Source organism: Hirsutella rhossiliensis (genome assembly GCF_020360975.1).
Source record: "Hirsutella rhossiliensis strain HR02 chromosome Unknown scaffold00006, whole genome shotgun sequence".
Lineage (NCBI taxonomy): Eukaryota > Fungi > Ascomycota > Sordariomycetes > Hypocreales > Ophiocordycipitaceae > Hirsutella > Hirsutella rhossiliensis.
In genome coordinates, this window is record NW_025408672.1 from 2,091,741 (window position 1) to 2,116,241 (window position 24,501).

A 24,501-nucleotide genomic window follows, 5' to 3' on the forward strand; every position below is an offset into this window, starting at 1 on the left:
ACACGGATGCCTTCCAGCAATATTGCGGCAGGCCGTGGCACGTTGTCCCGGCAAATGGGATGAATATGATGATGGCTTGCCGGTTGGCGCACCAGGCCCTGGGACAATTGGCCACGAACCATTCTTCCCCTGATCACGCCATCGCCACCGTCCTTGCTGCCCTCCTGCCCCTTATTGGAAGCTCGCTTCGTGGAATGAGAGGAGCGAATAAAACCTTGTTGTTCAGTAATCCAGAGAGCAAGGGGACAAGCATCGGGGAGACGAGCAAGATGTGTGGAGATGTGTGGTCCGGAGGCCAAAGTACCGGTACTTGGCGTCCCAGCGCCACGCCCCCTCCTCTTCGGCGCCCCGCTTCTCGCGCTTGTGCTGTGGGTGTGCGGGGGCGGACGATTATCAACGTCGCCATGCGAGTACCGATACCTGCGGCAGATCCAAACACGTACCTCAACCTACTACGGTACCTGTACCTACGCATGTTCCGAGGTGCCGCGCAGGACGACATGGAGCTGCGTGTGACTCATTGCAGCTGCTGCTTGAGCCGCAGAGCCGCCTGCCCGATGGCAGCGCCCGCTCCCAGTCCCCCTCCCTCCCCTCGGTTTCCTGTAGCTGCACGGATACCTGGGTACTTACCTACCTACCTGGCACACTGACCGGGTACCTACGTAACTTACACTGCGAGCCCGTCAGGCTAGGCCAAGACGGCGCTAGAGCTGGTACTGACACGAGGGGCAGGCAGTTGTTCGTGGCCGTTTTAGCGCTGCTTTTCGGTGCGGCGGCTCCGGGCCCGGCTTGCGGAGACAACAGCCGCCATTGCAGTCACTTACACACATACAGACACACACACAGACACACACACACACACACACACACACACACACACACACACACACACACACACACGGCTGTCACTTGTCGTTGACTCCTGCTGACGCTTCACGTGGCGGGGCGACGCGTGGTGCGCAATGGGTGTGTGGAAGGCTGACTGGCCGGATAGCGCCTCTCACCTCGCTTCAGGTGTAGGCTTGCCCTACATCGACACGAGACCATACAATCGCTCTGCTCACCTCTCATGTGCATGAATGGACAGGCACAACTCCCCGAGGGAGTGTGAGTAAAGAAAACATGTCTATTCGCACCCAAAACTATGGAAAAATGTATTCGTACTTGAAGAGCCAACTGCGCTCCGGTTTCGCCATCTCCCCTCCCCCCCACCAGCGGCACATCACCAATTACGCATACCAAACATGCATAAGTCTATAGCTCAAACACAGAGACAAGGTTTTTCTCTGCCCCGAGACTGTCTTGATTAGTTTGTGTATTATTAGTCCGGCTTGTGGGGGCCTCACACGCGCCATCTCTCCGGTCTCAGTCTTAGTCTCCCCCATTGATCTCACCGAAGCAAGCGAATCCCTATTAGCCCCCGCCGCCCAAACCAAGGAGAAAAAGAAAAAGACCAAAACCGTTCTGTCTAAAAGGGACAAAAGCCGCCCCCACCCTTTTTGGCCCGGCCCAGCCAGCTCGGCCCCGCGGAGATGCAACGTCCCCCTATCCCGCTGTCGTTCTATCATTAAAGGGGGGGACGGCGGGGACACGGAAAAAGAAAGCAAAGGGCCAGAGAACCCAAGGCGGACAAAGACCCATCACGTACGACGGAAGTACACCATCTATCTAGTATCTACGGAGCATGTCCCGCAAGACATGGATGGGAGCAGTTGATGACATTACATTCTGGCCGCCGAGCCCATCGGAGAGGCTTGATTTTTTGTTCGGACGCAAGCCACCCGGTACCGGCACATGCAAGATGACGACCTCTCATCACTCGCCGGGGCAGAGCTGAGCTGCCTTGGCATGCAGGCCCTCGCTTGAGCTACACGGGCATGGATCACAGTAATCAAGAGACACTTCAAGGCCTGGGGCACATTAATCATATAAATACAAATCGGATTCATTGGACAAAGTACTTGCAATGATTTACCAGGTGCGTCATTCAGGAACAGGGGGGGGGGCCTGGCAAGCAGGCAAGGAACAATAACACCCTTGCCCCCAAGCCCACGACGCTTGGCAACATTAAAGGACCCCGGTTATCAAACCGAGGACTTCTCTACGCGTTTTGTGTCTGTACAAAGGAGATGTGGCGATTCACCAGGCATGCGCGGATATGATGAGCAGAGTAAAGTCATCTGCTTGTACATATATCGTACACGTTCCACGGCGGCCACAATTGATGTCTCGATCCCCAGGTCAACAAGATAACTTGAGCATCACGACCTGGCATGAGACAGTGGACTCGAAGAACGCCAAGCAGAAGGAAGGAAGGCTTCCATAACCAGTCCATCCCCTGTCTGTCCATCATGCATAGCCGGCGTCTGCTCCTCCTCACCATCAACCAACACCGACGCGGTTGCCGCCGCCTCTGCTCCCAACACTCGCTTCCCACTCTCCAGCACAACCCATGTGCGAGATCGAGCTTCAAGGTCTGAGGGGAGAGAGAGAGAGGTGCATGCGATAGCCGAGACGGGAAGGGGGCGCAGCCACCACGAGGGCCAGTCAGCCTGATCGGGGCACCACCCAACTGCATGGTAAAACGGAGATGCTTGCTTGCTACCCTACGACCTGGAAAGTACTTATCGAGGTGGGCTGGTTATATAGGCCATGATAGCTTCGTCTGCTGTCGTTGAGGACGGGTCTTGCTTTTACACTACCTGCTTCGTCCCGAGGAAAAAGAAAGCAAAGCCTCTAAAGTGATGGTGAAAAGCAAAGAGTATACAGATACCTCGGTAAAGAATCCGTGACAGACTATGCATATGCTACCGCAACGACATCGACGGTTGCAAACACCCACGCGCACACAGGTCCGTCCTATTCAGTGCAAGAATCTCACCATTCCGCGCCCGTACGATCCGTCATATCTCCCTCCTCAGATAGCACCCCGTAAACCCGCGTCCGCTCCCAAATCAGGCCCAAACCCCCTGTAAGCGCTCCCACGGCGAGAATGCGGCTGACGAGATCAGACACACAGGAGACAGTCTCCCATAACAGATACTGTCCGCGTGCTCGCCGCACACTGCAGCCTGGGCCCAAATCGGCCCCAAGCCGGGGGTCTGGCCCCTGGCAAGTGCATCGTCAACTTTCCTCTCAGAACCTCTCGTCACTTTCCCCCTCTTTTCCCCCTTGTCTGTGGTGCTACCATGTAGGTTCCTGTATGCATGTCCGCGCGAGCGAACCACCCCCAAAATCCGGCTCGGGTTTATATCGCCCACATCGTGCCGCTTCTTTATACTGCAGCTCATACGGCTCTTTGCGAGAACGATGGGCCCATGGCGTGAGGCCGGTGACATGCGGAGGTCCATCTGGTGCCCCGAATCGACCAATTCAAGCCCCTGCTGTCTATGCCCACAGGTCCGTCCTACCTACCAGCATGTACGAATACCCGCACGCACGCATACACATAGACGAAGACTCTATTCTCGTCTGTGGGAGAGAAAATGTCAGAATAACAAAAAACGTAGCAAAAATAGTAGCAAATCCCAAGATAGACCAAGGCTGTGGAGAGGCAGAGTCCAATGGATGCCGCTCTCCCACCCCTTCCATCAACTCCGCCTCCTGAGCCTTGAAGCACCAGGAAACGGAACAAGGCAAGCTGATTTATCCTTGGCATACTTTGTACGTCTCTACTGTATGCTCTTAACGCCGATGTGCCGCGCCGCACTTGGATGCAACCCGAATCAGCCACAGCCCCCCCTTTGTCAATGTCCCTCTGCAGCCACAAGGCTCTATCTCTCCAGCTCTATGTAGTTTCATCGTCACTCGCTTACTGTCTCCTATTAAAACCGATCCCCTGTTATTTTTTCTTTTTCCTCTTTCGCGCCGTCGGAGAAGTGTTGCCTGTGCCCGATGGTTACTTGACGACCCCTGGTCTCGTTCACAGCGACTTGTGCAGTAGACTAAATTCAATTGAACTGTATTCCGGTATCAAAGCATCAAGAGGAGTATCAGTTGTCGGGAAATAGAGGGGAAATGGGGGTCCAGCAAGGAGTGGCGGCTCTCCGTCGAGAAGATGAAGGCAATCTAAATAGAACAAGACCAGGAAACCGCATCGGCCACAGCAGTCGAAGTCCCTCCAGATCTGAGACTGAATCTGCCCCTGTTTTCCGGGTTCCAGGGCCGAAAAAAAAGAAAACCACAAGTCTCAAAGGGGTAGACAAACAGAAGGAAGAAGAAAAAAGCCCATCGGTCCATCCCATGACGTCCGCCCATCTCATGGGTCCATGTCTTCACTTGGGCGCGCCGTACACGCCGCGACCACTGGCCATTCTGAGCGACGACGGCGGCTCCATCTTCATGGGCGCGCGGTTCTCCCACACGGGCAGGTCGACGATCTCGCTGTGCGCCGACGAGTCCGTCTCCCACCGCATGTCGCGCCGGGTGTGCACCTGGTTGATGACGTCCTCCTCGTTGTGCGTCGCCACGCGCGGGTCCGACACCATCAGGTCCTCGGCCGCCGTCACGTCGTCGTGGTGGCCGTTTTGCCGCTTCTTGGCGGGCACCTTGCGCCGCCGGCGGATCTCCAGCTCGCGAAAGTTCTCCATGTACAGGTGCTCCTCCAGCTTCATGTCGTTGACCACCTTGACTTCGATGTCGCTGGCGTTGAGGCGCATGTTCCGCGATCCGCCCATCTCGACAAAGGTTTCGAGCAGGGTTTGGTATCGATCTCGCTCCATCCGCTTCCAAGCCTCGCGGAGTAGTTCTTCCTGCACGAGGGACAGGCACATTAGCCACTTGCTTGTTGGAAAGGGGGGGGGGGGGTTCAGGCCGAGTACTCACATCCCTGGGCAGCCACTCAATGTACTTTGAGCGAGCGCGCTTGAACTTCATCTGAAGCATCTCCTTGCCATGCGTCTTGTTGAAACGCTTGGAAAAGTCGGTCTGGATGCTGTCCCACATGTCCTGCCCCCTCTGGTGGCGATGGCGCCATCGCGACTCAAAGATGCACCGCTCCTCGTCGGGGCAGGTGCTCTTGAGGGTAGGGGGCACTTCGTTCCCGAGGCAGTTCTTGTGCTCCTCGGACGGGTCAGTCGGCGGGTGGCTGCGCAGAGAGGCAGACTGGCGCCTCGACGTCCTCGGCTTCTTGACTCTGTTTGCGCAAGGGACGCCGCGGCGGCGCGGCGAGCCGCTCGAGGACCGGTGGTTCTCGACGGCAGGACGCCCCGTGCTGAGGCGGCGAATGTGACGAGCGTGCGGGGGAGGATCGCTCAGGAGAGGGCCAGAGGAGAGGAGGGTGCGGTTCAGGTCGCGGTGCTGAGGATCCACCGCCATGTGTTGATGATCGCGCACCATCATGTGGTTCTGGCCGCCCATGGGGGCCACGTCCATCAAGTAGGGCGGCTCCGGGTTGGGCAGATGCTGGGGATCAGGCTCCGACACGTTGTACATGCCCAGGTATGGCTCCGGGGGCCCGGGAGTCCTGCGCTCGCCCGTCATGTAGAAATCATGTGCGACGTGGCCCGGAGTGCCCATGGGCGAGCTGGTGGAGCTGGGCTGGCCGTTGATGTCGAACTGGTGATTCCAGTGGTGATACATTCTGGAGCTTCCGGGGGGCGTTGGTTCTTGGGCCTGGGGACTGCCGGGGGGAGGAGGGTACTGGCCCATCAACTTGCGCATGTGCTGCAGAGGCGGAGAGCCCGAGGCAGAGATGGGGGTAAGCAGGTTGGCGTCGCACTGCGGTGGGAGGTTGAACGAAGTGACCTGTCGACGGAGCATGGTAAGTCGGAAGAAGACTTGAGCGAGTCAAGGAAGAGAGAAGGGAGCGAGAGACGGGACACCAAGGGGTATGCGTGTTGGTGTTGTGTGTGTGTGTGTGTGTGTGACGGAGGAGGAAAGGAGGGATGGGATAGATGGGAGGGAGGAGGAGGAAAAGGCAGACGAGGAAGAATGAGAGTGGGGAGCGAGCGAGCGCGTGTCTCTGGGGAGAGAGAGGGGGGTAGGGGGCGTGAATCTGATTTTCTCTCTCTCTCGCGCCCAAGGCACAGCAGCATGGGGAAAGGGGGCTCAGATAAGGGCTTTCTCTCTCTTACCGTCGAGTAGTAGGAAGACGTCGATGATGAGCGGGCGCCGTCGGTCAAGTTGGGGGCTTCTAAAAGAACATCCGAATGCGGCAGACCAGGGGAGATATATTGTTGTTGTTCTACCATGATTGAGGTGGGCCCGAGAAAGATGTGTGTGTGGAAGGGAACAAGGCTCTGCGTCTCTGAAAAAGGGTTGGTTGTTGGTCGCGGCGTTCGTCGAGGCGCCAGATGAGCGAATGCCGTTGACGTCTGGGAAAGCTGGTAGGTGGAAGCAGTGACAACCGCCAGAACTTGGAACAGAGAGCACGTTTTTCCCTCTCCTGTCGGTTTGTCCTGTTGTTCTTCTCGCTGCTCGTGTGCGTCGTGGCCTCGGTGCTCAATGTCCTGAATGGCCGGAGGATGATGGAGAGAGAGAGGGCAGGGCAGCTTGGGAGCGGAAAAGAGGCGTGCCCTCGAGGGTGTGACACGAGAAATACAGGCAAGGAGTCAGCAGCGGCGGCGTCTTATAAAGCCGGGTGCATGGGGCAGAGAATACGGAGTGTGTTGTTAGTCGAGAAAAGGTGTGTGGAGAGGTGAAGAAAACGCAGGAGAGAGGCGAGAGTGTGTCGAGAGAGAAGATGGCCCGGCCTCTTTGTATATTATAAGGGAAAAAAAACCACGGCGAATCGAGACGAGTCGAATAAAGTGGTGGTGCTGATCAAAGGCAGGACGTTGCAGGCAGTCGACAGCAGCTTGGGGCTATACCGTCCACGGCCAAGCCAAGTAACCTCGACATTCTGCCTGGTCTCGAATTGGGGGACCGCCTTTGGCAGGGATCTTGGCCCGCGGAGGATCCTGGGTCGGCGCGGACATGACCGGGGAAGGGGAGGGTGTGTACCTAGCAGGGCAATGAGCCCCATGTGGAGAGAAGGGGGGGTGTGCGAGCATGCATGTGGATGGTCGTGTGTATCCGTACATACGCATCAGCACATTGACATGTATCCATACCAAAGCATAGAGGGGAAGAGTCCGAGGAGAAGAGAGAGAGGCCATGACCGAGTGGCTTGCCCATGCTGGACCGAGTCCGAAGCACACACACTGGAATACAGACACGGCACGGACATTGATGGCCGTAGTGTCGTGCATGTGGATAGCCGCCGACCTGATGCCGCAGTCGATGAGCTCTAGGCTCGAGAATCCCCCAACGACGATAGGGTCAAGGGAAAGGGGAGGGGAGTAAGGTTACGGAGGGCGTGCAGCTCTCTCCATCTTTAGCTGTGTGGACACGCGCGCGTTCCCCATTGCCAAGCAAACGGATCTGGCGAGAGACAACCAGGCTAGTATTCATTTCGCCTCTGTAGAAGGTGCTATGCAAGTGCCGTTTACAAAGCGCGAAGGGCGAGCAAAAGCAGACAGACGACGCTGCCTGGGTGTATAGATGCCAGGCCCTGAGTGTGCGATTGCATGCGCGCGCAGATCCGGAGCTGCGGCGGATGTGGGGATGCCCAAAAGAAACGAGAGACAGACAAAGAGAGAGACAGGCGTTTCAGAGAAGGAGAAGAGGGACGCGAGCTCGGGGCGGCTCGCGGCTCGCGCTCTTCGCCCACCCAGACATCAATCACGAATTGGCCGCCGTGTCTGGATAGAGTTTCGCGCGAGCAAGACAAAACGCGACAAGACGGCTGTTAGTCCAGTGGACGCTAGACCGCGGCGACAGGTCGTCGACAACGGCGCGACGAACAGGAGGGAGGGCGAGCCGTTGGACGGTTGGCGTCCGTGTTTGGAGTAGATGCCGGGGACGGTTCACCTGGCAATCGTTGCTTCCGTCACGTCGAACGGCGAGTCCGCCGCTAATCTAGCTCCCTTGGCACGAGAGAGGCTAACGACGCATCGTATGAAGATTAGGTAGGAGAGTTTAGGACGCGGCCAGTAGCTCCAGACGATTCTAGCTTGCCTTTCTCCGTGGGCCCTTTCTCCTCGGGGACAGGGGAGTCTAAGCGCACACGATAGTCACTTGCGTGGCCCTGGGTAGACATCAGACATTCAATGGAAGGACAGATAAGCGGGGGAGGTCGAGGCAAGCTTGCGGGAGAGACGGAGAGCGGAGATGCTGCCGGAGACCAGTGCAGGGTCCCGCTGGGGGCTCCATGGTTGATCTTCTCTCCACCCGGGCGGCGGCCGTGACTGGACGAGAATGGATGAGAGAGCACTGACGACGGCGACGCCCCTCCCCCCTTCTCGTCTGGCCTTGTATTTCCGAGCAGGCTGTGTGACCTGGAGTGAAATGACAATAGGCAGTCAATCTTGATTCACCGGGGGACCATGACGAGGCTCCGGGACGCGGGCAAACTCTATGTCGCCAGGGGATTCTCTCGCCAAGGAGACGATGGGAGTCAGTTCCGCGGACTTGAACAAAATGCGCCCCGTGTCCAGGCAATGGCGTAGTCTTTGGTCGAAGCATTGCCCACGCAGCTCGAGGCATGCAAGAGGCTCGAGGCAGCCGGGCCAAGACCGAGAGACGGGGAGCCGAAACAGGGCCAATGTAGGCATGTCGAGTGGCGCACACTCCATCTCTCACACAGGCGATGGGCGGAATGGGGACAAAGGGTCAGGGCCAAATTTCAAACAAGATGCGGTCAAGGTGAACAGGGCCAGCCGCATCGAGGGAGACTTGCAGGGGTCGTCGAGGCAGCAAGCTCGGATGGCTCCTCCTCTGCTCGGAGGCAGCTAGCTGAAGCCTCAAGGAGGACGAGGCAGGAGCCGAGCAGGCCCCTGTCTGGCCCCTGTCTGGTGACTCTGGTCCCTGTCTCCAGCTCCAGGCCAGGCAGCCAGGCAAAGAGGCAACGAGGCAACGAGGCAGTCGCGAGACAGGCTGACGAGGCGCCCAGGGAAGGAGAAGCCGGCGTAGGGCAAGTGCGAGGCACCACTGCCGCCAGAGCGCCTTTCCTCTGCACGCTAATTACGAAGTACTGTGCGGGAAGACTAAGGGATGGGTGGGCACTGGGCAATTACTACCATGCCCCACCCCCCTTTCGGTAACACCCACCTTTCGGTAGCGCATTAGAAAATATCCCCACCAAAAACCATCAATTTCACTTACACGGATTCCAGCCAGCTTTGAAGATATTCACAAGCCGTCACTTGGAGTAGATAGTGGATTGATTGAATTCTACTTTTCGATGGTTGAATGTTTGTACAGGGTCTGCGGCCTGTGCGTACCTTGCACGCGAAATTACCATCCAACCCCTAATCTCCTTCCGCCTCCTGACGATGATTCTTCTCGTTATTCCTCCACCACATGACCAAAATGACCTTAAAGCGGCCTCGGGTATTTATACGGAGGATATTATGCTAATGCGATAATTGATGTCACAAAAAACGGCTTGTCGCAGTACCGCGCCGCCCAAAAGTATGACATACCTCAGCAGTCTATTTCCGACAGACTCAAAGGCCAGGTAGCCCTGGCTGATCAGATCCAGCCTCGTCAACTCTTGAGTAAGTCTCAGGAAGCTCGCTTGGTTTCTTGGATCCTCCGCCAAGAGTCTCTCGGCTATGCTCCTCCCACAGTCAGATCCGCGCATGTGTGGAGGCTCTTATAAAGCAACTGAACAACGAGCGGACAGTGGGGCGCAACTGGGTCTCTAAATTCATCAATCGCCATCCGGACATCAAGAACAAGCGTGGGAGACGTCAGGAAGCTAACCGATTTAATGCTTTTACGCCTCGGGCGGTTCACTGGTTCTTCGATATCAGGAAAAGGAGTATGGATGGATTAAACCAGAAAATACCGTGAATGTTGACGAAGGCGGTATTATGTCTGGCTTTGGTGAGTATTTGGCTTGTCTTTCATTACTTTTACTAACCAGACTCTTTTTGCCAGGTTTGGATAGTCTTGTGGTTGGGAGTGCAGACCCAAAACGGAAGGCCCTTCTGAAAGGGCCACAGTCCCGCAACTGGACCTCATTTATTGAAGCTATCACCGCGGATGGCCGTGTCCTTACCCCTGGCATTATCTTTAAGGGCAAAGAGCTTCAGAAACAGTGGTTCTTGACGGAATTCGGCAAAATAGCCGACTGGCATTACATAACGTCGCCCAACGGATGGACGGACAACCATATCGCTATTGAGTGGCTTGAGAGGGTCTATTTGCCCCAGACGCGACCAGCCGATGCCTCAGATGCTAGACTGATCATATTAGATGGACATGGAAGTCATGCAACGGTGCGTTTCTTTATCCACCTCTGTAGGAATTACTGTTAACCGAGACCAGGATGCATGGATGGCCACATGCTTTTGAACAACGTTTATTGCTGTTACCTTCCTGCCCACTGCTCTCATGGCCTCCAGCCGTTAGATAACGGTGTATTCAATGCCTCCAAGGCAGCTTACCGGAAAGAACTTCAGAAATTGACCTGTTTGACCGATTCTGCGCCTGTTCATAAGGTCAATTTTATACGGCATATGCTAAAGCGCGCGAGGTTGGAATGACGGCAAAGAATATATTGTCCGGCTGGAGGGTCACTGGAAATTGGCCGATCTCACGATCCAAGGCATTGCGGCATCCAGAAATTCACGCGGACATTGTAGAGACGTCTCCAAAGTCCGCGCCATTTTGGGTTCTGATGATACGCCAAGAAAAAGCCGCCAGATTCGCGATTTCGGAAAGAACAAGACTCCTGGCACCCGGAGACGATACGCCGTGATAGCTAGAGGCTTTGAAGCCCAGAACAGACGCTTGCCGAGCACAGCAACAGAATCGCGAAGCTAGAGGAAGAAGTGGCCCGGCTGCAGAGAGGCAAGAAGAGGAGAGCAATTCCGAACCCGAACAGACGGTTCATGACTCTCAGTGAAGCTTTGGTGGCTGAGGAAGCCATTCCCCAAATTAAAAGCCAAGAGATAGCCGTTGTGCTGAATTCTGACACAGAGGAGGAGGCGGTCTCAGAGGTGGAGACAGCTTCAGTGATTGAAGTCAAGGTGGCACCGAAGCCCTTCCAGTCACCACCAGATCCGGGCGAATGGTAAAAAGCGCCGGTACATATAAGAGCGTCCATTTCTCTACGGAATGATATATTTTTTGTGTTTATAATGTTAAGTTCTGATCATATTTCATGTAGTTCAAATGGTAGACTTTTGGTGGAGAATTTTTCAATTGCGCTACCGAAAGGTGGGTGTTACCGAAAGGGGGGTGGGGCATGGTAACGCACAGGGCGAGGCAATACCGTACAGGACCGTTGCCCGTACATGCCTACCACCAGGTACCTACCTAGTGGGTACCTAGGTAGGTAGACAAGCTGAAAGAAATACCTATGACTAGAGGGGGACTGGAAGGAACTAAGATAGTAGGTACGGAGTAGAGGCTGATGGGTGAGTTAGTTACCTGTAATGGGCTGCGCGCAGCGAGGGCAGACGAGGAGAAAGTCTCCTCTGTAATTACTCCGTACTGCTCTCTCTCTCGTCCCCTGCCGACGGATGACGACGGACTCTTGGCACGTAAAGAAACGAGACCCCCCCAAAAAAGGCAGCGACTCACCGCCAGGCCAGACATGCAAAGGGGCATACATAGGTAATACAGACAGAACAGTCTTCTTCCCCCCGGTGGGGACGGGGACGGTTCCAGATGGGATCGTGTCATATCCAAAAACTCGGTCTGTTCCTTTTCGGATCGCATCACTCCAGGGCTGCATCGAGCCGGGGGGGGTGGCACCCGCTGTCACTCACTGCCGGGCCCGACCCGGGGTACCCAGCACATACCAGCACATACCTGCTGCCGGCGGGCGGTGCGGCGGGTCGGTGACTTGCTCGCCACGCCTTGGCGTCAGCCGGGCTGCTGTACCCGAGGCATCGCAGGCCGTGTGTCTCGCTGTAGCCAACAGGTACCGGCATCCCACTGCCGCCATGGGCCCTGAACTGCCTCGGCACTAAGCCCAAGACGCCTGTATGCTCGTTGATGGACCCTTCCGACGACACGGCCAACCCGGCGATGGCCTCATCGAAAGCAGCCTCGACTTATGCTCAGCGTTTCCTAGGCTTGACAGCACACACAGCCAGACACCGTCCGGTCGCTGGCTGGCATGAGATGCCGGCCGCGCATCTCCATCGAGTCCATCCTCCTTGGCAGCAGTGCATACACCGGCCCGGCCCCAGAAGACTTGCCCACACGACAGCGATGCTCACCACCTACCTACCTACCTACTTACCTTCTACGTAACACGCTGCCCTCGGGCCCAATGGCTTCTCGACTGTTTCGGGAGGGGCAGGGCCGACAGCGTCATCTGACGCTCTGTGCTCCGTCATTCATGGCTGCCACCGGCCGAGGCCCTTGCACCGCTTGTCTTGGCCCCTTTTTTTCACTTGCGTCGGCTACGTCTCTCTCTCTCTCTGACCCGCCTACGTGCCTACCTACCCAGTACCTACATGCCATGTCTTCTCCGTGCATTCGCATCCGGGCCACCGAGGCAGCACAGGGGCGGCATCAGAAGAAGCAATGCGGGCCGTCTCCACGCCTCAAATCACGGCTCTCCGGCTGCTCATGCGTGTGCGTGCGTGTATGTGCGTGTATGTGCGAGTGTGTATGTGTGTGTATGTGTGCGCCTACAGGTCGATGCCGCAAAGCCGCTCTCATGTAATAAACATGCATCCTGGTACGTGGGTGTCGTTGCCAGCAACGTCGTCGTAAATCAATACCACCACGACGGGCCGCCCACGAAGCAATTGGGCCCTCGAGACGGCCCATGCACCGGCCCATGCACCGGCCCATGGGCTCCGTGGCAGGACCGGAAGGGGACCATGTCGGCGCCTCCAATGCTGCGATGCGAGCAGGGCTTGGCTGTATGTAATGCATCCACCGGTTCCTCCTCTCCCGCCCCTTTTGATTTGGCGTCGCCTTGTTCTTGGCCCATACAGCATACAGGCAGAGACTCAGAGTGCTCCTGGTACGACACGAATTGTCGGTATTCTGCATTGGCCAGATGCACGCCCCGTCACATCTGGCCTCCCCGTCTCACTCAGCCTTGTCGCTCCCGGGCCGCTGCCCTCTTGCCGATCCGTGGCACAGGGAGCGAGCGAGGGCCACCACCGCGTCCATGGCTGGGGCGAGGGGAGAGCCGAGCCATGGCTTGAGCCTCGTCGTGACCAAGGCATTGCCTGCGTCCATTACGACGCTATGTACAATCCCGTGTCTCGTACCGGCGCAGCCTCGTCTTGCATCAAATCGATCACACAGGGAGGCACGGCCTGCTGCCCGAGGTGAGTGTGCACGACATGGAGCGGCCTTTCGGACCCCAACCGCAGGCCGTCAGCCGCCTCGCATCTCCACCCGCGCCCGCCTGTGTCCCCTCAGCCACCCGCCCATCCGGGGGTGAGACCGGAAATGGCCCTTTTGCTTTCGCTTTTGCTCTGCCGGCTGCCGAAACGGCGTCGGGTGTATAGCCTCGCGCGGGGAATTGTTGCCTGGAGGCCGGGGCGGGAATGCGCTGGAGTAGACTTAAAAAGTGGGCGCCCGTGGGTAGCCACTCTCTCGTGGACCCACGAGACCAGTGGGCCGAGATGGAATGGCATGGTGCACGGGGCGATGGATGGGCTTGGCTGGGGGAGATGGCGCCGTGGTAGGATGGATGGACGGATGGATGGACGGATGGATAGATAGATGGGAGGGGAAAGGGCCACAACAATAGCTGTGCGACAATACACCAGTCTCGGCACACTGTGCAGGCACGGAGCAGCGTGCAGCACCGGCACCGGCTAGACGGGCGCTGTCGCCAGTGCCCAACTGAAATACAGCGAGGGACCTCGGGGCTCATCCGTACAGTGCGTGCTCGACCTGGGGGACCCGCCACCTTTTGGCCGAGGCCTGTGTATTTCACCATGCGGCCGTGGCATGGACAGGTACAGCAGAGGTAGATGCGCACGTGCAGTGTTCCGAATCACCACCGGCCGGCATACCTGAGCATCTCGCACTGGTGCTCCCGTGCACTGGCAGAGAGACGTCGTCTACCGTGCCTCGTCGCGGTGAGCGACGACCATCTCTGCATGCCTCTGCGAAACGGAGATGCGAAGCCCTATCCGTGGCCTGGCCCGAACAGGCACGCGGCTTTGCCCCAAAAGAGCCTGGCCCTTTAATTACCCTCTGTCCCCTCTGTCCCCATTCTGACAGGGCCAGCCAGCCCTGTGGGCCGAATGGCGGTTTGCCGTCCATTGAGCGCGCCCCCGAAAGGGAAACATGAGGCTGCTTCTGCTCATTACCGGTGGAATTCCATGCAAGTCCGCTGAAACTCTATGCGGAATTGTTTAGTCGTCGTCGTCGTGCTTTCCTCGCCCTCTCTTCCCCCCTGTTGATCAAGTCACCCTTCCGTCGTAATCTCCTTTCCGCCTCCGGCGAGCAAGCCCAAGACTGCCACGTATGTGCCTCTGCTGCTACGTGCAGTATCCGTCGTCATGATCGCCGGCTGGCGGGTGAGTGACGGGCTCAGCCCCCCCCCCCCGCAGTTCCATGTCGGCCGAGGGGCTCGGTCGGTTGACGTCGTGGCCAGGTTCTCGGCTCTCCACAAAAACACAGACGCGCATGGACAAGGAAATGGCGTCTTCGCCGCGTAAGACATAGATCCGGTGCGCAGCCAAGGAGGTGCGATTGCGAGCAAACATCACGAGGGAAAGAGGGGGGGGCCAATGCATAGGTACGCACGTCCTGTACAGTGCAGAGAGCGCAAGACTTGGAAGAAGGGGGGGGGGGCGGGGGGCCGGGGGGCTGCCCAGCGCAAGGCACAAAGAGAGCGGGAGAGGGAGAGAGAGAAGAGAGATGGGCATGCACAAGGGCCCGATACAGTGCACGGAAAGCGATTAGATTTCTCCTGCCAACGAGGATCATCGGCCCCGCGCCTGGCCACTCACGGGCAAGCGTGACCCTGGCGCCGACCGGGACGACCCGAGCTGTCGGGACACGCTAGCTGGGGGCTTGCAAGGCCTATCATTGGCTGTGTGCTTCGCACGCCACCCTCTCCTTCTCTGTTTGGCCATGCTCCGACACCCCTGTCGCAGCTGCGTGTCCCGGTACCTTCGCGCCACAGAGGCCAGGGTACCTGTACTTTGCCCCGCCGCCTCCCATACGCGCGCGTCTACCCGCCGACGAGTGCCGCTTCCATTGGATACCGACTCATGTATAAGCGAGCTGCAAGGCCAACACATACCATGGTACATGGGCTGTACATGGGCGCATGTGCGCGCGCATAGTTTACGCCCTATGCGCCTCGCCCACCCCAAGTACCCCACGGTAGTGCACTGTGCGCGTGTGACAGACGACCATGATTTGATAACCCCCCTCCCATGAGTCCCATGTAGCTTTGATGCCACCACACACACACACTCTCTCTCTCTCACTCGAAACTGACTGCACAGGGCCCCTTCTCCCTCCCCTGCCTCTCGCATCCTCGCCATCTCCCTCTCTCGCTCGCGTTCCATCTTCCAAGAACCAACAGCCCATCTCATCTCCATCTCGTTCATCGTCCTCGGCCCTATCGTCTCGCCACCCCCCTTCTTGCTTGGCCTTGCTTGGCCTTCCCAGGGCGCCAGACTTTTGCAGAGCATCTCCTCGCGATCCATCCTCGTCTGCCGTCTGCCCTCCATCACCGGTGCAATCATCCGCCACTGCCGCCCCCGCGTTTGTTGCCCCCTCCCCCTGGCCGTGGCCCATCCATCCTCCTCCCATCCCTACCCTCCCATCGTCCACCTTTCTGTTCCCTCCTCTATCGCTGGGGCCGTCAGACTGACGGGTGGCGTGGCTTATTCCGTTTTCCGTCATGGCCGGCCCCGTTTCTTACCTGCTGCATGCAGCCCCAAGCAAAGGGGGGGGTTTTCCTCAAGGGGGGCCGTAGATGAGTTCCTGCAGCTCTGTCCGTAACGGGGGTTCCTTGGGAGTCACCATGGCCCCCCGAGGCATTCAGCCACGGCAGACTCGCATTTCCCAGACGTCGGCACAGCCAGCCTGACGTGGTGCCACCCTTACGAAACCACGGCCACCTCACATGGTCCATCCTGGAAAGGAAGCTGACCAGGCCTCCGTTATCTGCCGTCCGCTCTCGAGACGCGGCCCGCGGCTGTCGTCGCTTAAGGACGCGTCCGCAACCGCTTCTCGCGGCTCGAGTTGGTGCAGAGTCTCCTTGACCCGGTGCCCCATCACCAACAGCGTCGGCTCGCATCTACATAAGCGCCCAAGGGCCGCAGCAAGGCTGCTCCTGTCTGCCGGCTCGGCTCCCCACCCTTCTCGAGGGAGCAGGTGGCCCCATCCTTGGTTCGCGATTCCCACTCGACTCTCGCTCGCGGCGTCGTGTCGGCCGACTTTTGCGCGCATGCAGCTGCAAAGCAAAGCAAGCCCGCATCCTGTTTCTTCCTCTCGGCCGCGGCATATCAGCCTCCTGGTTGGCCCGTCTCCTCATGCAACCTGGGCGCTACCGAGTGTCCGGGTCGTTGGAACGCCAGGCAAACATGGGCTTGACCGCTTGCCAACTTGTCTCTTTCCCTTTGCGCTCGCCCGGCCCGGATGCGGCTTATCATAGCTTTGGCCAGCCATGGGAGAAGGAAAGCGCGCCGTCCTTGTGAGAGTCTGCGCCGAAACGTGGCCGCCTGTTGGCCGCTTGTCACGCCCCAGTCTCGACAGACAACAGCAGAAAGCTGTTGACGATATCCCGGCTTCTCCGGTAGGTGATGCGCACGGCGCCGTGGCGCCGAGATGTGTTCATGTTCTGCTTCTCGTGCTTGGCCCAACAACGCCTCCCCCTTTCCCCCAGACAATGCTACCCGAGTCGGTAGAGGTGTATACGCCGGGCTGCCGTCGGCCAGCCAACTGCTCGCTGTTTGCTCCGAGCCGCACCTTTTGGAGGCTGCCGTGTGCCATTACCATGCCACTCATTGTTCCGTGCCCCCATGCCAAATGACCCGGCCCGAAGTGACGGCGAATGCTGTCGAGAGGTTGAATGACGCCCCCTCACCCCCTCTTCCTTTGCTACCCTTTTGCTATTGAGCATCGGGTCTGTGCCGAAGCTTAATGGCACGGCTTCTCTCAAGCGGTAACCCGACGACAGGAGTCGCCGTGATGGCAGCCTCTGGCAGACAGACCACTCCTTGTCGCGGATGCCGTCTTGGCCAAAAGCCAAAAAAAGCCCCGTGGTTGGGACTCGAGTGCCCACCAGATACAACGGGAGAGGCATCAGATCTGAGTGGGACCCTGGCCAGACACTGGCTCCATTTTCCCGTGCGTCTTCCCTGTCCTAGGACTTCTTTCCTCAGGCGTGGTATGATGGTAGCATGTCCAGTCCTCTCGCCACCATTGCGTCCCAAGAGAAAGCAATACGACAATTCATTTCTTGATCAAACCCCTCCCCTCCCCCCTTTCCTCCGTCTCTCCTCTCTCCCCCTCATCTTCCCCCATCCCCTTGCCTACCCAGTCTTCCACTCTCTTCTCCTCTCTTACTACTTGCCGGGGAGGGATGGAGGAGGGGCAAAAGGGCCAGACCGTCCTTCGATCAAATAGCAACGGAACCTTGCAAATGCGCACGGGGCCCAGTCATCTACCCAATCACTTACAGACGATGTAGGGCTCGGCATCGTCCAGGGCGGTCGAGCCAGTTACTGGGGGGTCTCGTGGGGTACGAATTCTCTCAGAGACCGCTGCGTGGAGGAGGCAGTGATGCTGCTTTCCCCAGTGGGGGTGAAGAGGGGGGGGGGGTGGGAGCTGGGAAGCAACCCCAGCACGATGCCCTTTGTCGGCTCTCCCACTTGACTTGGCGTGCCAGCATGCTTGTACCTGCCCTTCTTCCGGAGCTGTCACGCTGCTGGACGCTCATGCAGGCGAGGAGCTGCGACAATCAAGACTTATGCAAGGCAATGGGGCCCGCCGGTCTCTTATCCCATATGGCACGGAGCGATTCGCGGGCAGTGCGGTAGGCTCAGCAAGCATCCCAGCTGGCGGAGCCGCCTAGAACGAAATAGATGCCTGTGGAGAGAGAAACAGGCTCGTGGGACTCATCTTGCCCACGCCCCGCCCCTACCCTCCCCTTGGATGCCTGTCGGTCCATCATCTCCTCTTCTCCACGGCCGAATCAAACAGCAGCCGAGCTGGGAAGCTGCCAGTGCCAGGAACGTTGTCAGGATGCCGGGGAGGGTGTGTGTGTGTGTGTGTATGTGTGTGCCCGCCCTCGCCACCCTCCCCTTGTCGTATTATGCTGGATTCGTCGATCGTGGGTGCTCCAGTGGTGGATTAACTCAGCAAACCTGAAAAGCGACAAGAAGCAAGGGCAGCAGCGCGCTCCTAATCCCCCAAAGTCGTAGCCAAGCAACCAAGGTCCCCTGTCCGGCTGTCCTGTCTGGCATCTTTGCCCGTTGGTCGTAGGATCGTGGGAGTCTCTGTCAGGGAGTGTCTGTTGGTTCGCATCCCAAGCCTCGTTCCGTTTGCCCTGACTACCCCAACCCCCCTCCCCCCCTCTGGTTTCAGATTGCGGAGACGGCATCGTGAGGCTATTACATTGAAGCCTTTGGGGCGTGGCGTCTATGGAATCAAGAAAGATTGCAAGCGTCGGCTGCCTTGGAGTCTCATTCGCCGCTTTGATTGATAGAGGCCGAACTCTGCAGGAAACCTTCTCCCCTTGTGACCCCCCCCCCTTTGGAGCCTGGAAAATGTATCGAGACAAAATGTACAAGTTGCCAGAGCCATCATTCTTGAGAGAGATTGTTCCTCCTCGCCCCTCTTTGCCCATCTCCGTTTCCGTCCGTGATGACCCTGTGCTTGCGGACAAGGCGCTACGCGTAATGCCAAGGACGAGGCGAAGAGGCGAGTCCGATGGAGCCTCTTCGCTTCGGCCGTCTATCCGTTCAGCCGTGGGAGCAGTCCCATCCCATCCCATGCCCCCGATCTTCCCTCCCCTGCCCGGCTGCCAAATCATGCTCGCGTTTCCAGTACCGGGGGCGAGCCTCGAGAGAAGACCGGGGGCGATGCTCTACCCATCTGGTCTAGTACTCCGCGTATGGAAGCTGCCTCTGCGCCCTCCCACCCTCTCACTCCACAGCTTTCCTGCTTCTCTCTCTCTCATCTCTCCTGCTAGTGCAGGAGCCTCGCCCATGCCTCCCCAGCCGCTCTCTTTTCCAAGTTGGCCCCAAACACGAGTTGGCGGAAACCACATCTTCACTGATCCGGAGAACAACAAGGGGAACACGGCCCTGCGTCCGGGGAAAGCCGTTGGGACGACGAGACGGCACAGAAAAAAAGAACAGAAAACACAACAGAGACGCAGATGCGGCTCGCCCCGTCGTTTCCTGCCGCGCCGTGGGCAACACACATGGGAAAACAGCTCCCCCATGCCCCCCCCCCCTCTGCTAAGGAGGCAGATTTCTGCGAGAGAGGTGTTGCGGCTGTTCGTTCGGCCAACGCTTCGGAGCCTGGAGATTTTCTCGCCCCCCCCCCTCCCCCTCCTCTTTCACTCTTATCCTGACGCCCTTCACTTCCAACGCGCGGAGAGGGACACAGGCCAACAAGGTAGTTGGGAGGGGCAGAAAGGGGAGCGTGAGGGGGAGGGGGAAGCTCGTGCTCCGTCATCCGTAGATCTTGTCGTGGCCTGGGCAGGGGACGGCAAGGTTTCCGATCCCATCGGACCTCAATTGCCGTCTTCTACGTAACTACAGATGAGATATGAGTTTCCAACCCCGAAACTGACTGCGTCGTACAGTGTCTCCGCCGGTCTCCCCCCTTTGCCGGCGGCAGCTCTCTCCGCCGGCCAAGGGGAAACGAAAAGACGGCTCGAGACTGAATTCGCCAGACAGGAAGCTGCTTCATGCTTTTCCCTCTTTCTCGTCGAAAAGCTGGAAACCTCGCCTTGTCTCGTTTCAACAGCATAACAGAAGCGCTTCGAACTCGCCGGCGTACCCGCCCTTGCTTGATGCCTACCACATCAGTGAATCCGAGACCGTGGAGCGGGAATAACGACCGAGGGCGGAGGGGCGACGCAATAGATACTGGGGAGAAGGAAAAAAAGAAAGAATAATGGAGGATGAGCGAGGAAGTCAGAGAGCACAGGGTGGTGATTGAGGAGGAGAGAAGAGAGATGAAAAAGGACAGGAGCCAGGTGGCCCATAGCCTGCCGACGAGCATACACTTGATCTCTGCCCAGAGACAGCAGCGCAAGCTGTGTCTCGACCTTCTAGTCAAGCCCATGACGCTGGCATCTCGAGTGCGGCGGCACGTCAGACAAACTGAAGTCGCCAACGGCAAGTAATAGCTTGACTATTGCAAAAGGACGAATCACCCGAGAACAAGTCTGTCACCATCGTAGACATTTCTGCGTACCATTTCCCGACGCTACACCCATGAATGGACCGTCGAATACCGAAGGAGTATCGCTTTCCCAAGACCACCGCGTTTGTATGCATTATCAACATCATGGACAGACGACAAATTGCCCCTGGCACTATCCCTACCCCAAGGCCTATTATTGAAGCCAAGAGTACACTTGCCGAGGATCGCAACGCTGTCGGTCATCTCCGTGCCTCCAGAAATTCAACTTGCAACCCAATTTCGGCGTCATCGCCCTGAAGCGGTGGTATCCAAGCAAGAAACAATCTCACGCCGGCTTGCAACGCACGTGGCCTGTCGCCCGTGGCCGAACCGTGAACGGAGAATCAAACGGGGAGGCCTATGTCCTGCCCAGCACCCCATGTGCATACAGTATCCCAAAGGCTGCTCGACCGGAGCAGAGCTTGGGGTGTATCGACTGGCCCAACCCAATATGGCATTGAAAAGTAAGTGGAAAGAGAAACAAAAAGGTATCGCAGGATCATGGGCAACGTGGGTATCCGGCAAGACGCCGGCAAAGGGGAGAGAAGCGAGAACAGGGAAAGGAAGAGATTAGTGCTCCAACAGGCCGGCCATTCTCCTTGATGCATGTCGATCCGAGTCATCCTTCATGTGCGCTCATCAAAACTCTAGGCCGCTCTAGGCCCCTTCGAGGGGAGCCACAAAGGAATAGTTGAAATCGAGCAATCCATCCAACATCCAATGTTGGGGGTCAAAGAAGTCGTAGTTTGCGTCGCCGTAGCTCATCGCCCCTCCAATCATGCTGTTGGGACCCGACGCGGTGGCTGACAGTCCCGAAGCGCCTGGGGTGAGGGCGCCATTCGTGCTGAGCATGCTATTATTGGTGGTGGAGGGGACATGGGACGGCATCAGGGTGCTTTCGAGCTGAGACGACGCCGACGACTCGTTGGCAGAATCAGGATTGGTCGGTTGCTTCATGTCTGGCACAAGAGAGCCATGTCAGTCGCGAATGCATGTCTTGACTCGGCGAAGGCGTCCAAAGCCAAGGCCCGGGAAAGGCAAGGGGGGAACGGGGCGGCCGGCGGCAGAGCGACACTTACTCTCCAACGAACCCCTCCCGGCCGATTGGTACTCCTCCCTCCACCGCCAGACGGAATCGAAAACAAGACTCATGCTGTGACGACAGCGCACCTTAAGCTGCAGGCTGTCGTCGACCTGAATGGACGAATCGTCATCGTTGTTGAGGGCGTGATTCCGGTTGTGGTCAAGGCGAGCCCCGTTGTACATTTGCGCCATGAGCTCGGCGAGCCGCCATTGCAGGTCGTTGTTGACAACGCTCGTGGCCCGGATGGCCTGGATCGACTGGTGGAAGAGGCTGCGCCCTCGGTCAAAGTCAATTGTTTTGCAGAAAAAGGACCTCATGAGCTTGAGCAGTGTAAAGGCCGCCGCGACGAGCATCTGCTGCAGGTAGTTTGTGGTGTAGAAGAGGATTGTCGTCGTGCCGCCCCTGGTGTCGCGCGGGGACGTGCTCTTGTCCACCTCGAGGATCTCGTCTAGGAAGCTGGTTGCCGCCCGCCAGAGGCCCATGAGGTCGTCGATGTATCCCGGCGTCTTGCTCGAGTCGAAGAAGCCAGCTAGTCGCATGTGCAGAGCCGCGGCGCGCAGATGCAGGTTCACAACGGCCCCAAGCTGCTGGGAGAGGATCGAGGCCTGCAGCTCACCGTAGTCTCGACGATAGACCCTCATGAGCATAGCACGATGTTCGTCGCCAGCGACGCCGCGCGGGTCGCTGGCGTTGCTGTACATCTCCTTTGAGACCTTGTCGCAGAAGCGCTCGATTTGGAGTCTGGCCTCCAGCTCCCGAGACAAGTGCAGGGCCGGATCATCACCGGGGCGAAGGGCGAGGGTCCAGTCGTACAGGGTAGACGCCGGTTGACCGTAGCCGGTTCCGACGTTTTGGGCGACAATGTTGCAGACAGCCCACGTGGTGACACGATCATGCAGTTGTTCCTTGTTCAGCTCGACCGAGACCCTGGAGAAATCCCTTATATGGTTGGGGCGATGCAGGCCGATGCCCGTGGCAGTCTTCATCATGACGCCGCAGAGAACATGGGTCGGATCGGAGGTGGTGGTGCTTGTAGGCAGAGGCCATGTACACAGGAGGCACATGGCCTTTACGACATGGTAGTTGCTGGGAACCTCGCCTATTGTCGTCCACAGGTAGCGCGTCATGGGCCCCGAGAGATTGGTGAGCAGGTTGGGGCAGTCTGGCGGACTAAAGCGGCGGGCGGCGACGGCAACAATGGACCAGAACAGCAGGGGATGCTGCTGCTTATACTGATCTGGGGCCTGACGGATGTTGAGAAAAGGGAGAAAGGGGTGGTAGAAGGCGAAGAACTCGTTGAAGAGGTGAGTAACGTTAGTGTCGGTCAGGCGGACGCCCTCGAGCTCGTGGGAGTAATGTTGTTGGACGTTGTAGGAGCCTCCGCGCTTAAGGTGAAGCAACGACGAGACGGCCTCGTCAGAGCCCATCAAGGAGGTATTTCGGGTATGGGTATAGGCGGCAGTGCTTGCCGCGATGGGCGAGTCGACATCGTCGTCGTCGAGGACATAGCCTTGTGACTGGGCACGGGCAACGTTGCGGCGCAAGCGCTCGATTTCTTTTTCCATCTCGGCATGCTTGGAACGCTTGCCAACGCGCTTGAAGTTGGATTCGATCTTGCACTCGAGCTTTAGACGCTTGCACCTGGTGCAACCGCGGAAGGGGTCTTGGACGACATCGCAGCGCAGCTGAATGGCCGTCAGCATGGACCAAGGTAAGCCAAAGCTAGTGGAGTGACTCACCTTTTGCTGGCGACACTCGTTACAGGCCCGCTTGACGCCGGGCTGGCGCTTCTTGTCGTGGTCTGCGGCGTCGGCGTGATCATCGTCGAGATAGCTGCCGGGACTGCTCTCTGCGCCGACGAGGCCGCTGCTCCTCTTGCGCTTGGGGCCGCCACTGCCATGGCGGGAGCTGGCAGGGCTGGTCGGGCTCGTGGAGGCGGCCCCGCGAGCGGCAATCGAAGGGCCGTCCATGCGCCGGGTGTCGCGGAGCCGGCCAGAGCAGCGCCGTGGCGGGGAGGGCGTGGGCGCGAGGTGTGGGCGAGAGGTGTGGGCGAGAGGCGCGGCGATGGGGATTTGTTCGTCGACGGTGTCGCGGATACCGAAGGGGTGGGGAGCATGCCGTACCTAGCACAGCATGGAGACGGGAGAAGAGTACCTGGTGTCGATGCCGGGAAAGGTACTGGTCGAGATGGACGGGCGAGGGAACTGGATTGCTGAGGGCCGAGCTGAGGGCCGAGCTGAGGGCCGAATGCGGAGGCGGAGGAGAGCGAGCAGCGTTGGTTGAGGAGGATTGGGTTTGCGCCAGGGGAAAGGCCTTGGTTCATCCGAAGCGTCGGTGTTTTTTTCAGGCTGCTGCCGTTGCAAAAGAGGCAAACACGAGGAGCGGGGGGCCGGACGAGGAGAGAGTTGGTCCGCCATATGATTGGTCGCTGGCTCTGAAGATGAGTCACGTGGGCCGTGGCTGGGGAAGGTGGGGTTAGTGGGCCCCCGATCCTTCCTGGGCCGCACTTGAGACATTCAGACTAGGTAGTACAGGAAGTACCTCTCTCTCCCTGTGTCTACGTATCTACTCACTGCTCCGTACTGTAGTCTAACTTATTCCGTCACTGTATATCTAAAAGATAGGCATGTACCTACATACTAATGATGCAGGACAGGCACACGTGAGGGGTTTCCCCGCGAGTCGGCTGGCCCGGGTTCGTTGCCGGCGCGGGGCGGCGACGGAGCGGTGTGTGTACTCAAGTACTACACGCCGTACATGATTGGACCATGGCACCGGCACGTTGCAGAGTACAGAATACAGCTCAGCTATACGGATAGGAAAAGGACAATGCAGCGACCTCGAAACATCCACCAAGGCCCTTGGTTTGTCCTAGTATACCTACTACTGTACACTGTCGAAGGACCAGTCAGCCTCCTCTGATCGGCTGCTGCCTCTGCCGTCCGGGGCACCGCGCGCCGCAGAGCGGGGCTCTTATTCCAGCATATTCGTACAGAGTAGTAGTTAATGCAGTCTGCCAAGGGATCCGCTTATAATGCTTCGTAGACGGTGCATAGTAA

At 58.2% G+C, this 24,501-nt stretch overlaps 3 protein-coding genes across 3 annotated transcripts; 1 reads left to right on the top strand and 2 right to left on the bottom strand.

The window, feature by feature from the left end:
• Positions 1 to 4,274: 4,274 nt before the first annotated feature.
• Positions 4,275 to 6,191, bottom strand: HRG_06455 (uncharacterized protein; the record flags this gene model as incomplete). The annotated part of the gene is made up of 3 exons (XM_044864926.1): positions 4,275 to 4,751; positions 4,825 to 5,745; positions 6,075 to 6,191. 3 exons carry the CDS (start codon positions 6,189 to 6,191, stop codon positions 4,275 to 4,277), a joined length of 1,515 nt encoding a protein of 504 aa, XP_044719866.1.
• Positions 6,192 to 9,857: 3,666 nt separating this feature from the next.
• On the top strand, positions 9,858 to 10,341 carry HRG_06456 (DDE superfamily endonuclease domain-containing protein; the record flags this gene model as incomplete). Its single annotated transcript, XM_044864927.1, has 3 exons — positions 9,858 to 9,870; positions 9,925 to 10,265; positions 10,315 to 10,341. The coding sequence occupies 3 exons, from the start codon at positions 9,858 to 9,860 to the stop codon at positions 10,339 to 10,341; spliced, it is 381 nt and encodes a 126-aa protein (XP_044719867.1).
• Positions 10,342 to 21,015: 10,674 nt separating this feature from the next.
• HRG_06457 (fungal zn(2)-Cys(6) binuclear cluster domain-containing protein) lies at positions 21,016 to 23,412 on the bottom strand (the record flags this gene model as incomplete). Its single annotated transcript, XM_044864928.1, has 3 exons — positions 21,016 to 21,317; positions 21,438 to 23,127; positions 23,182 to 23,412. 3 exons carry the CDS (start codon positions 23,410 to 23,412, stop codon positions 21,016 to 21,018), a joined length of 2,223 nt encoding a protein of 740 aa, XP_044719868.1.
• Positions 23,413 to 24,501: the final 1,089 nt, after the last annotated feature.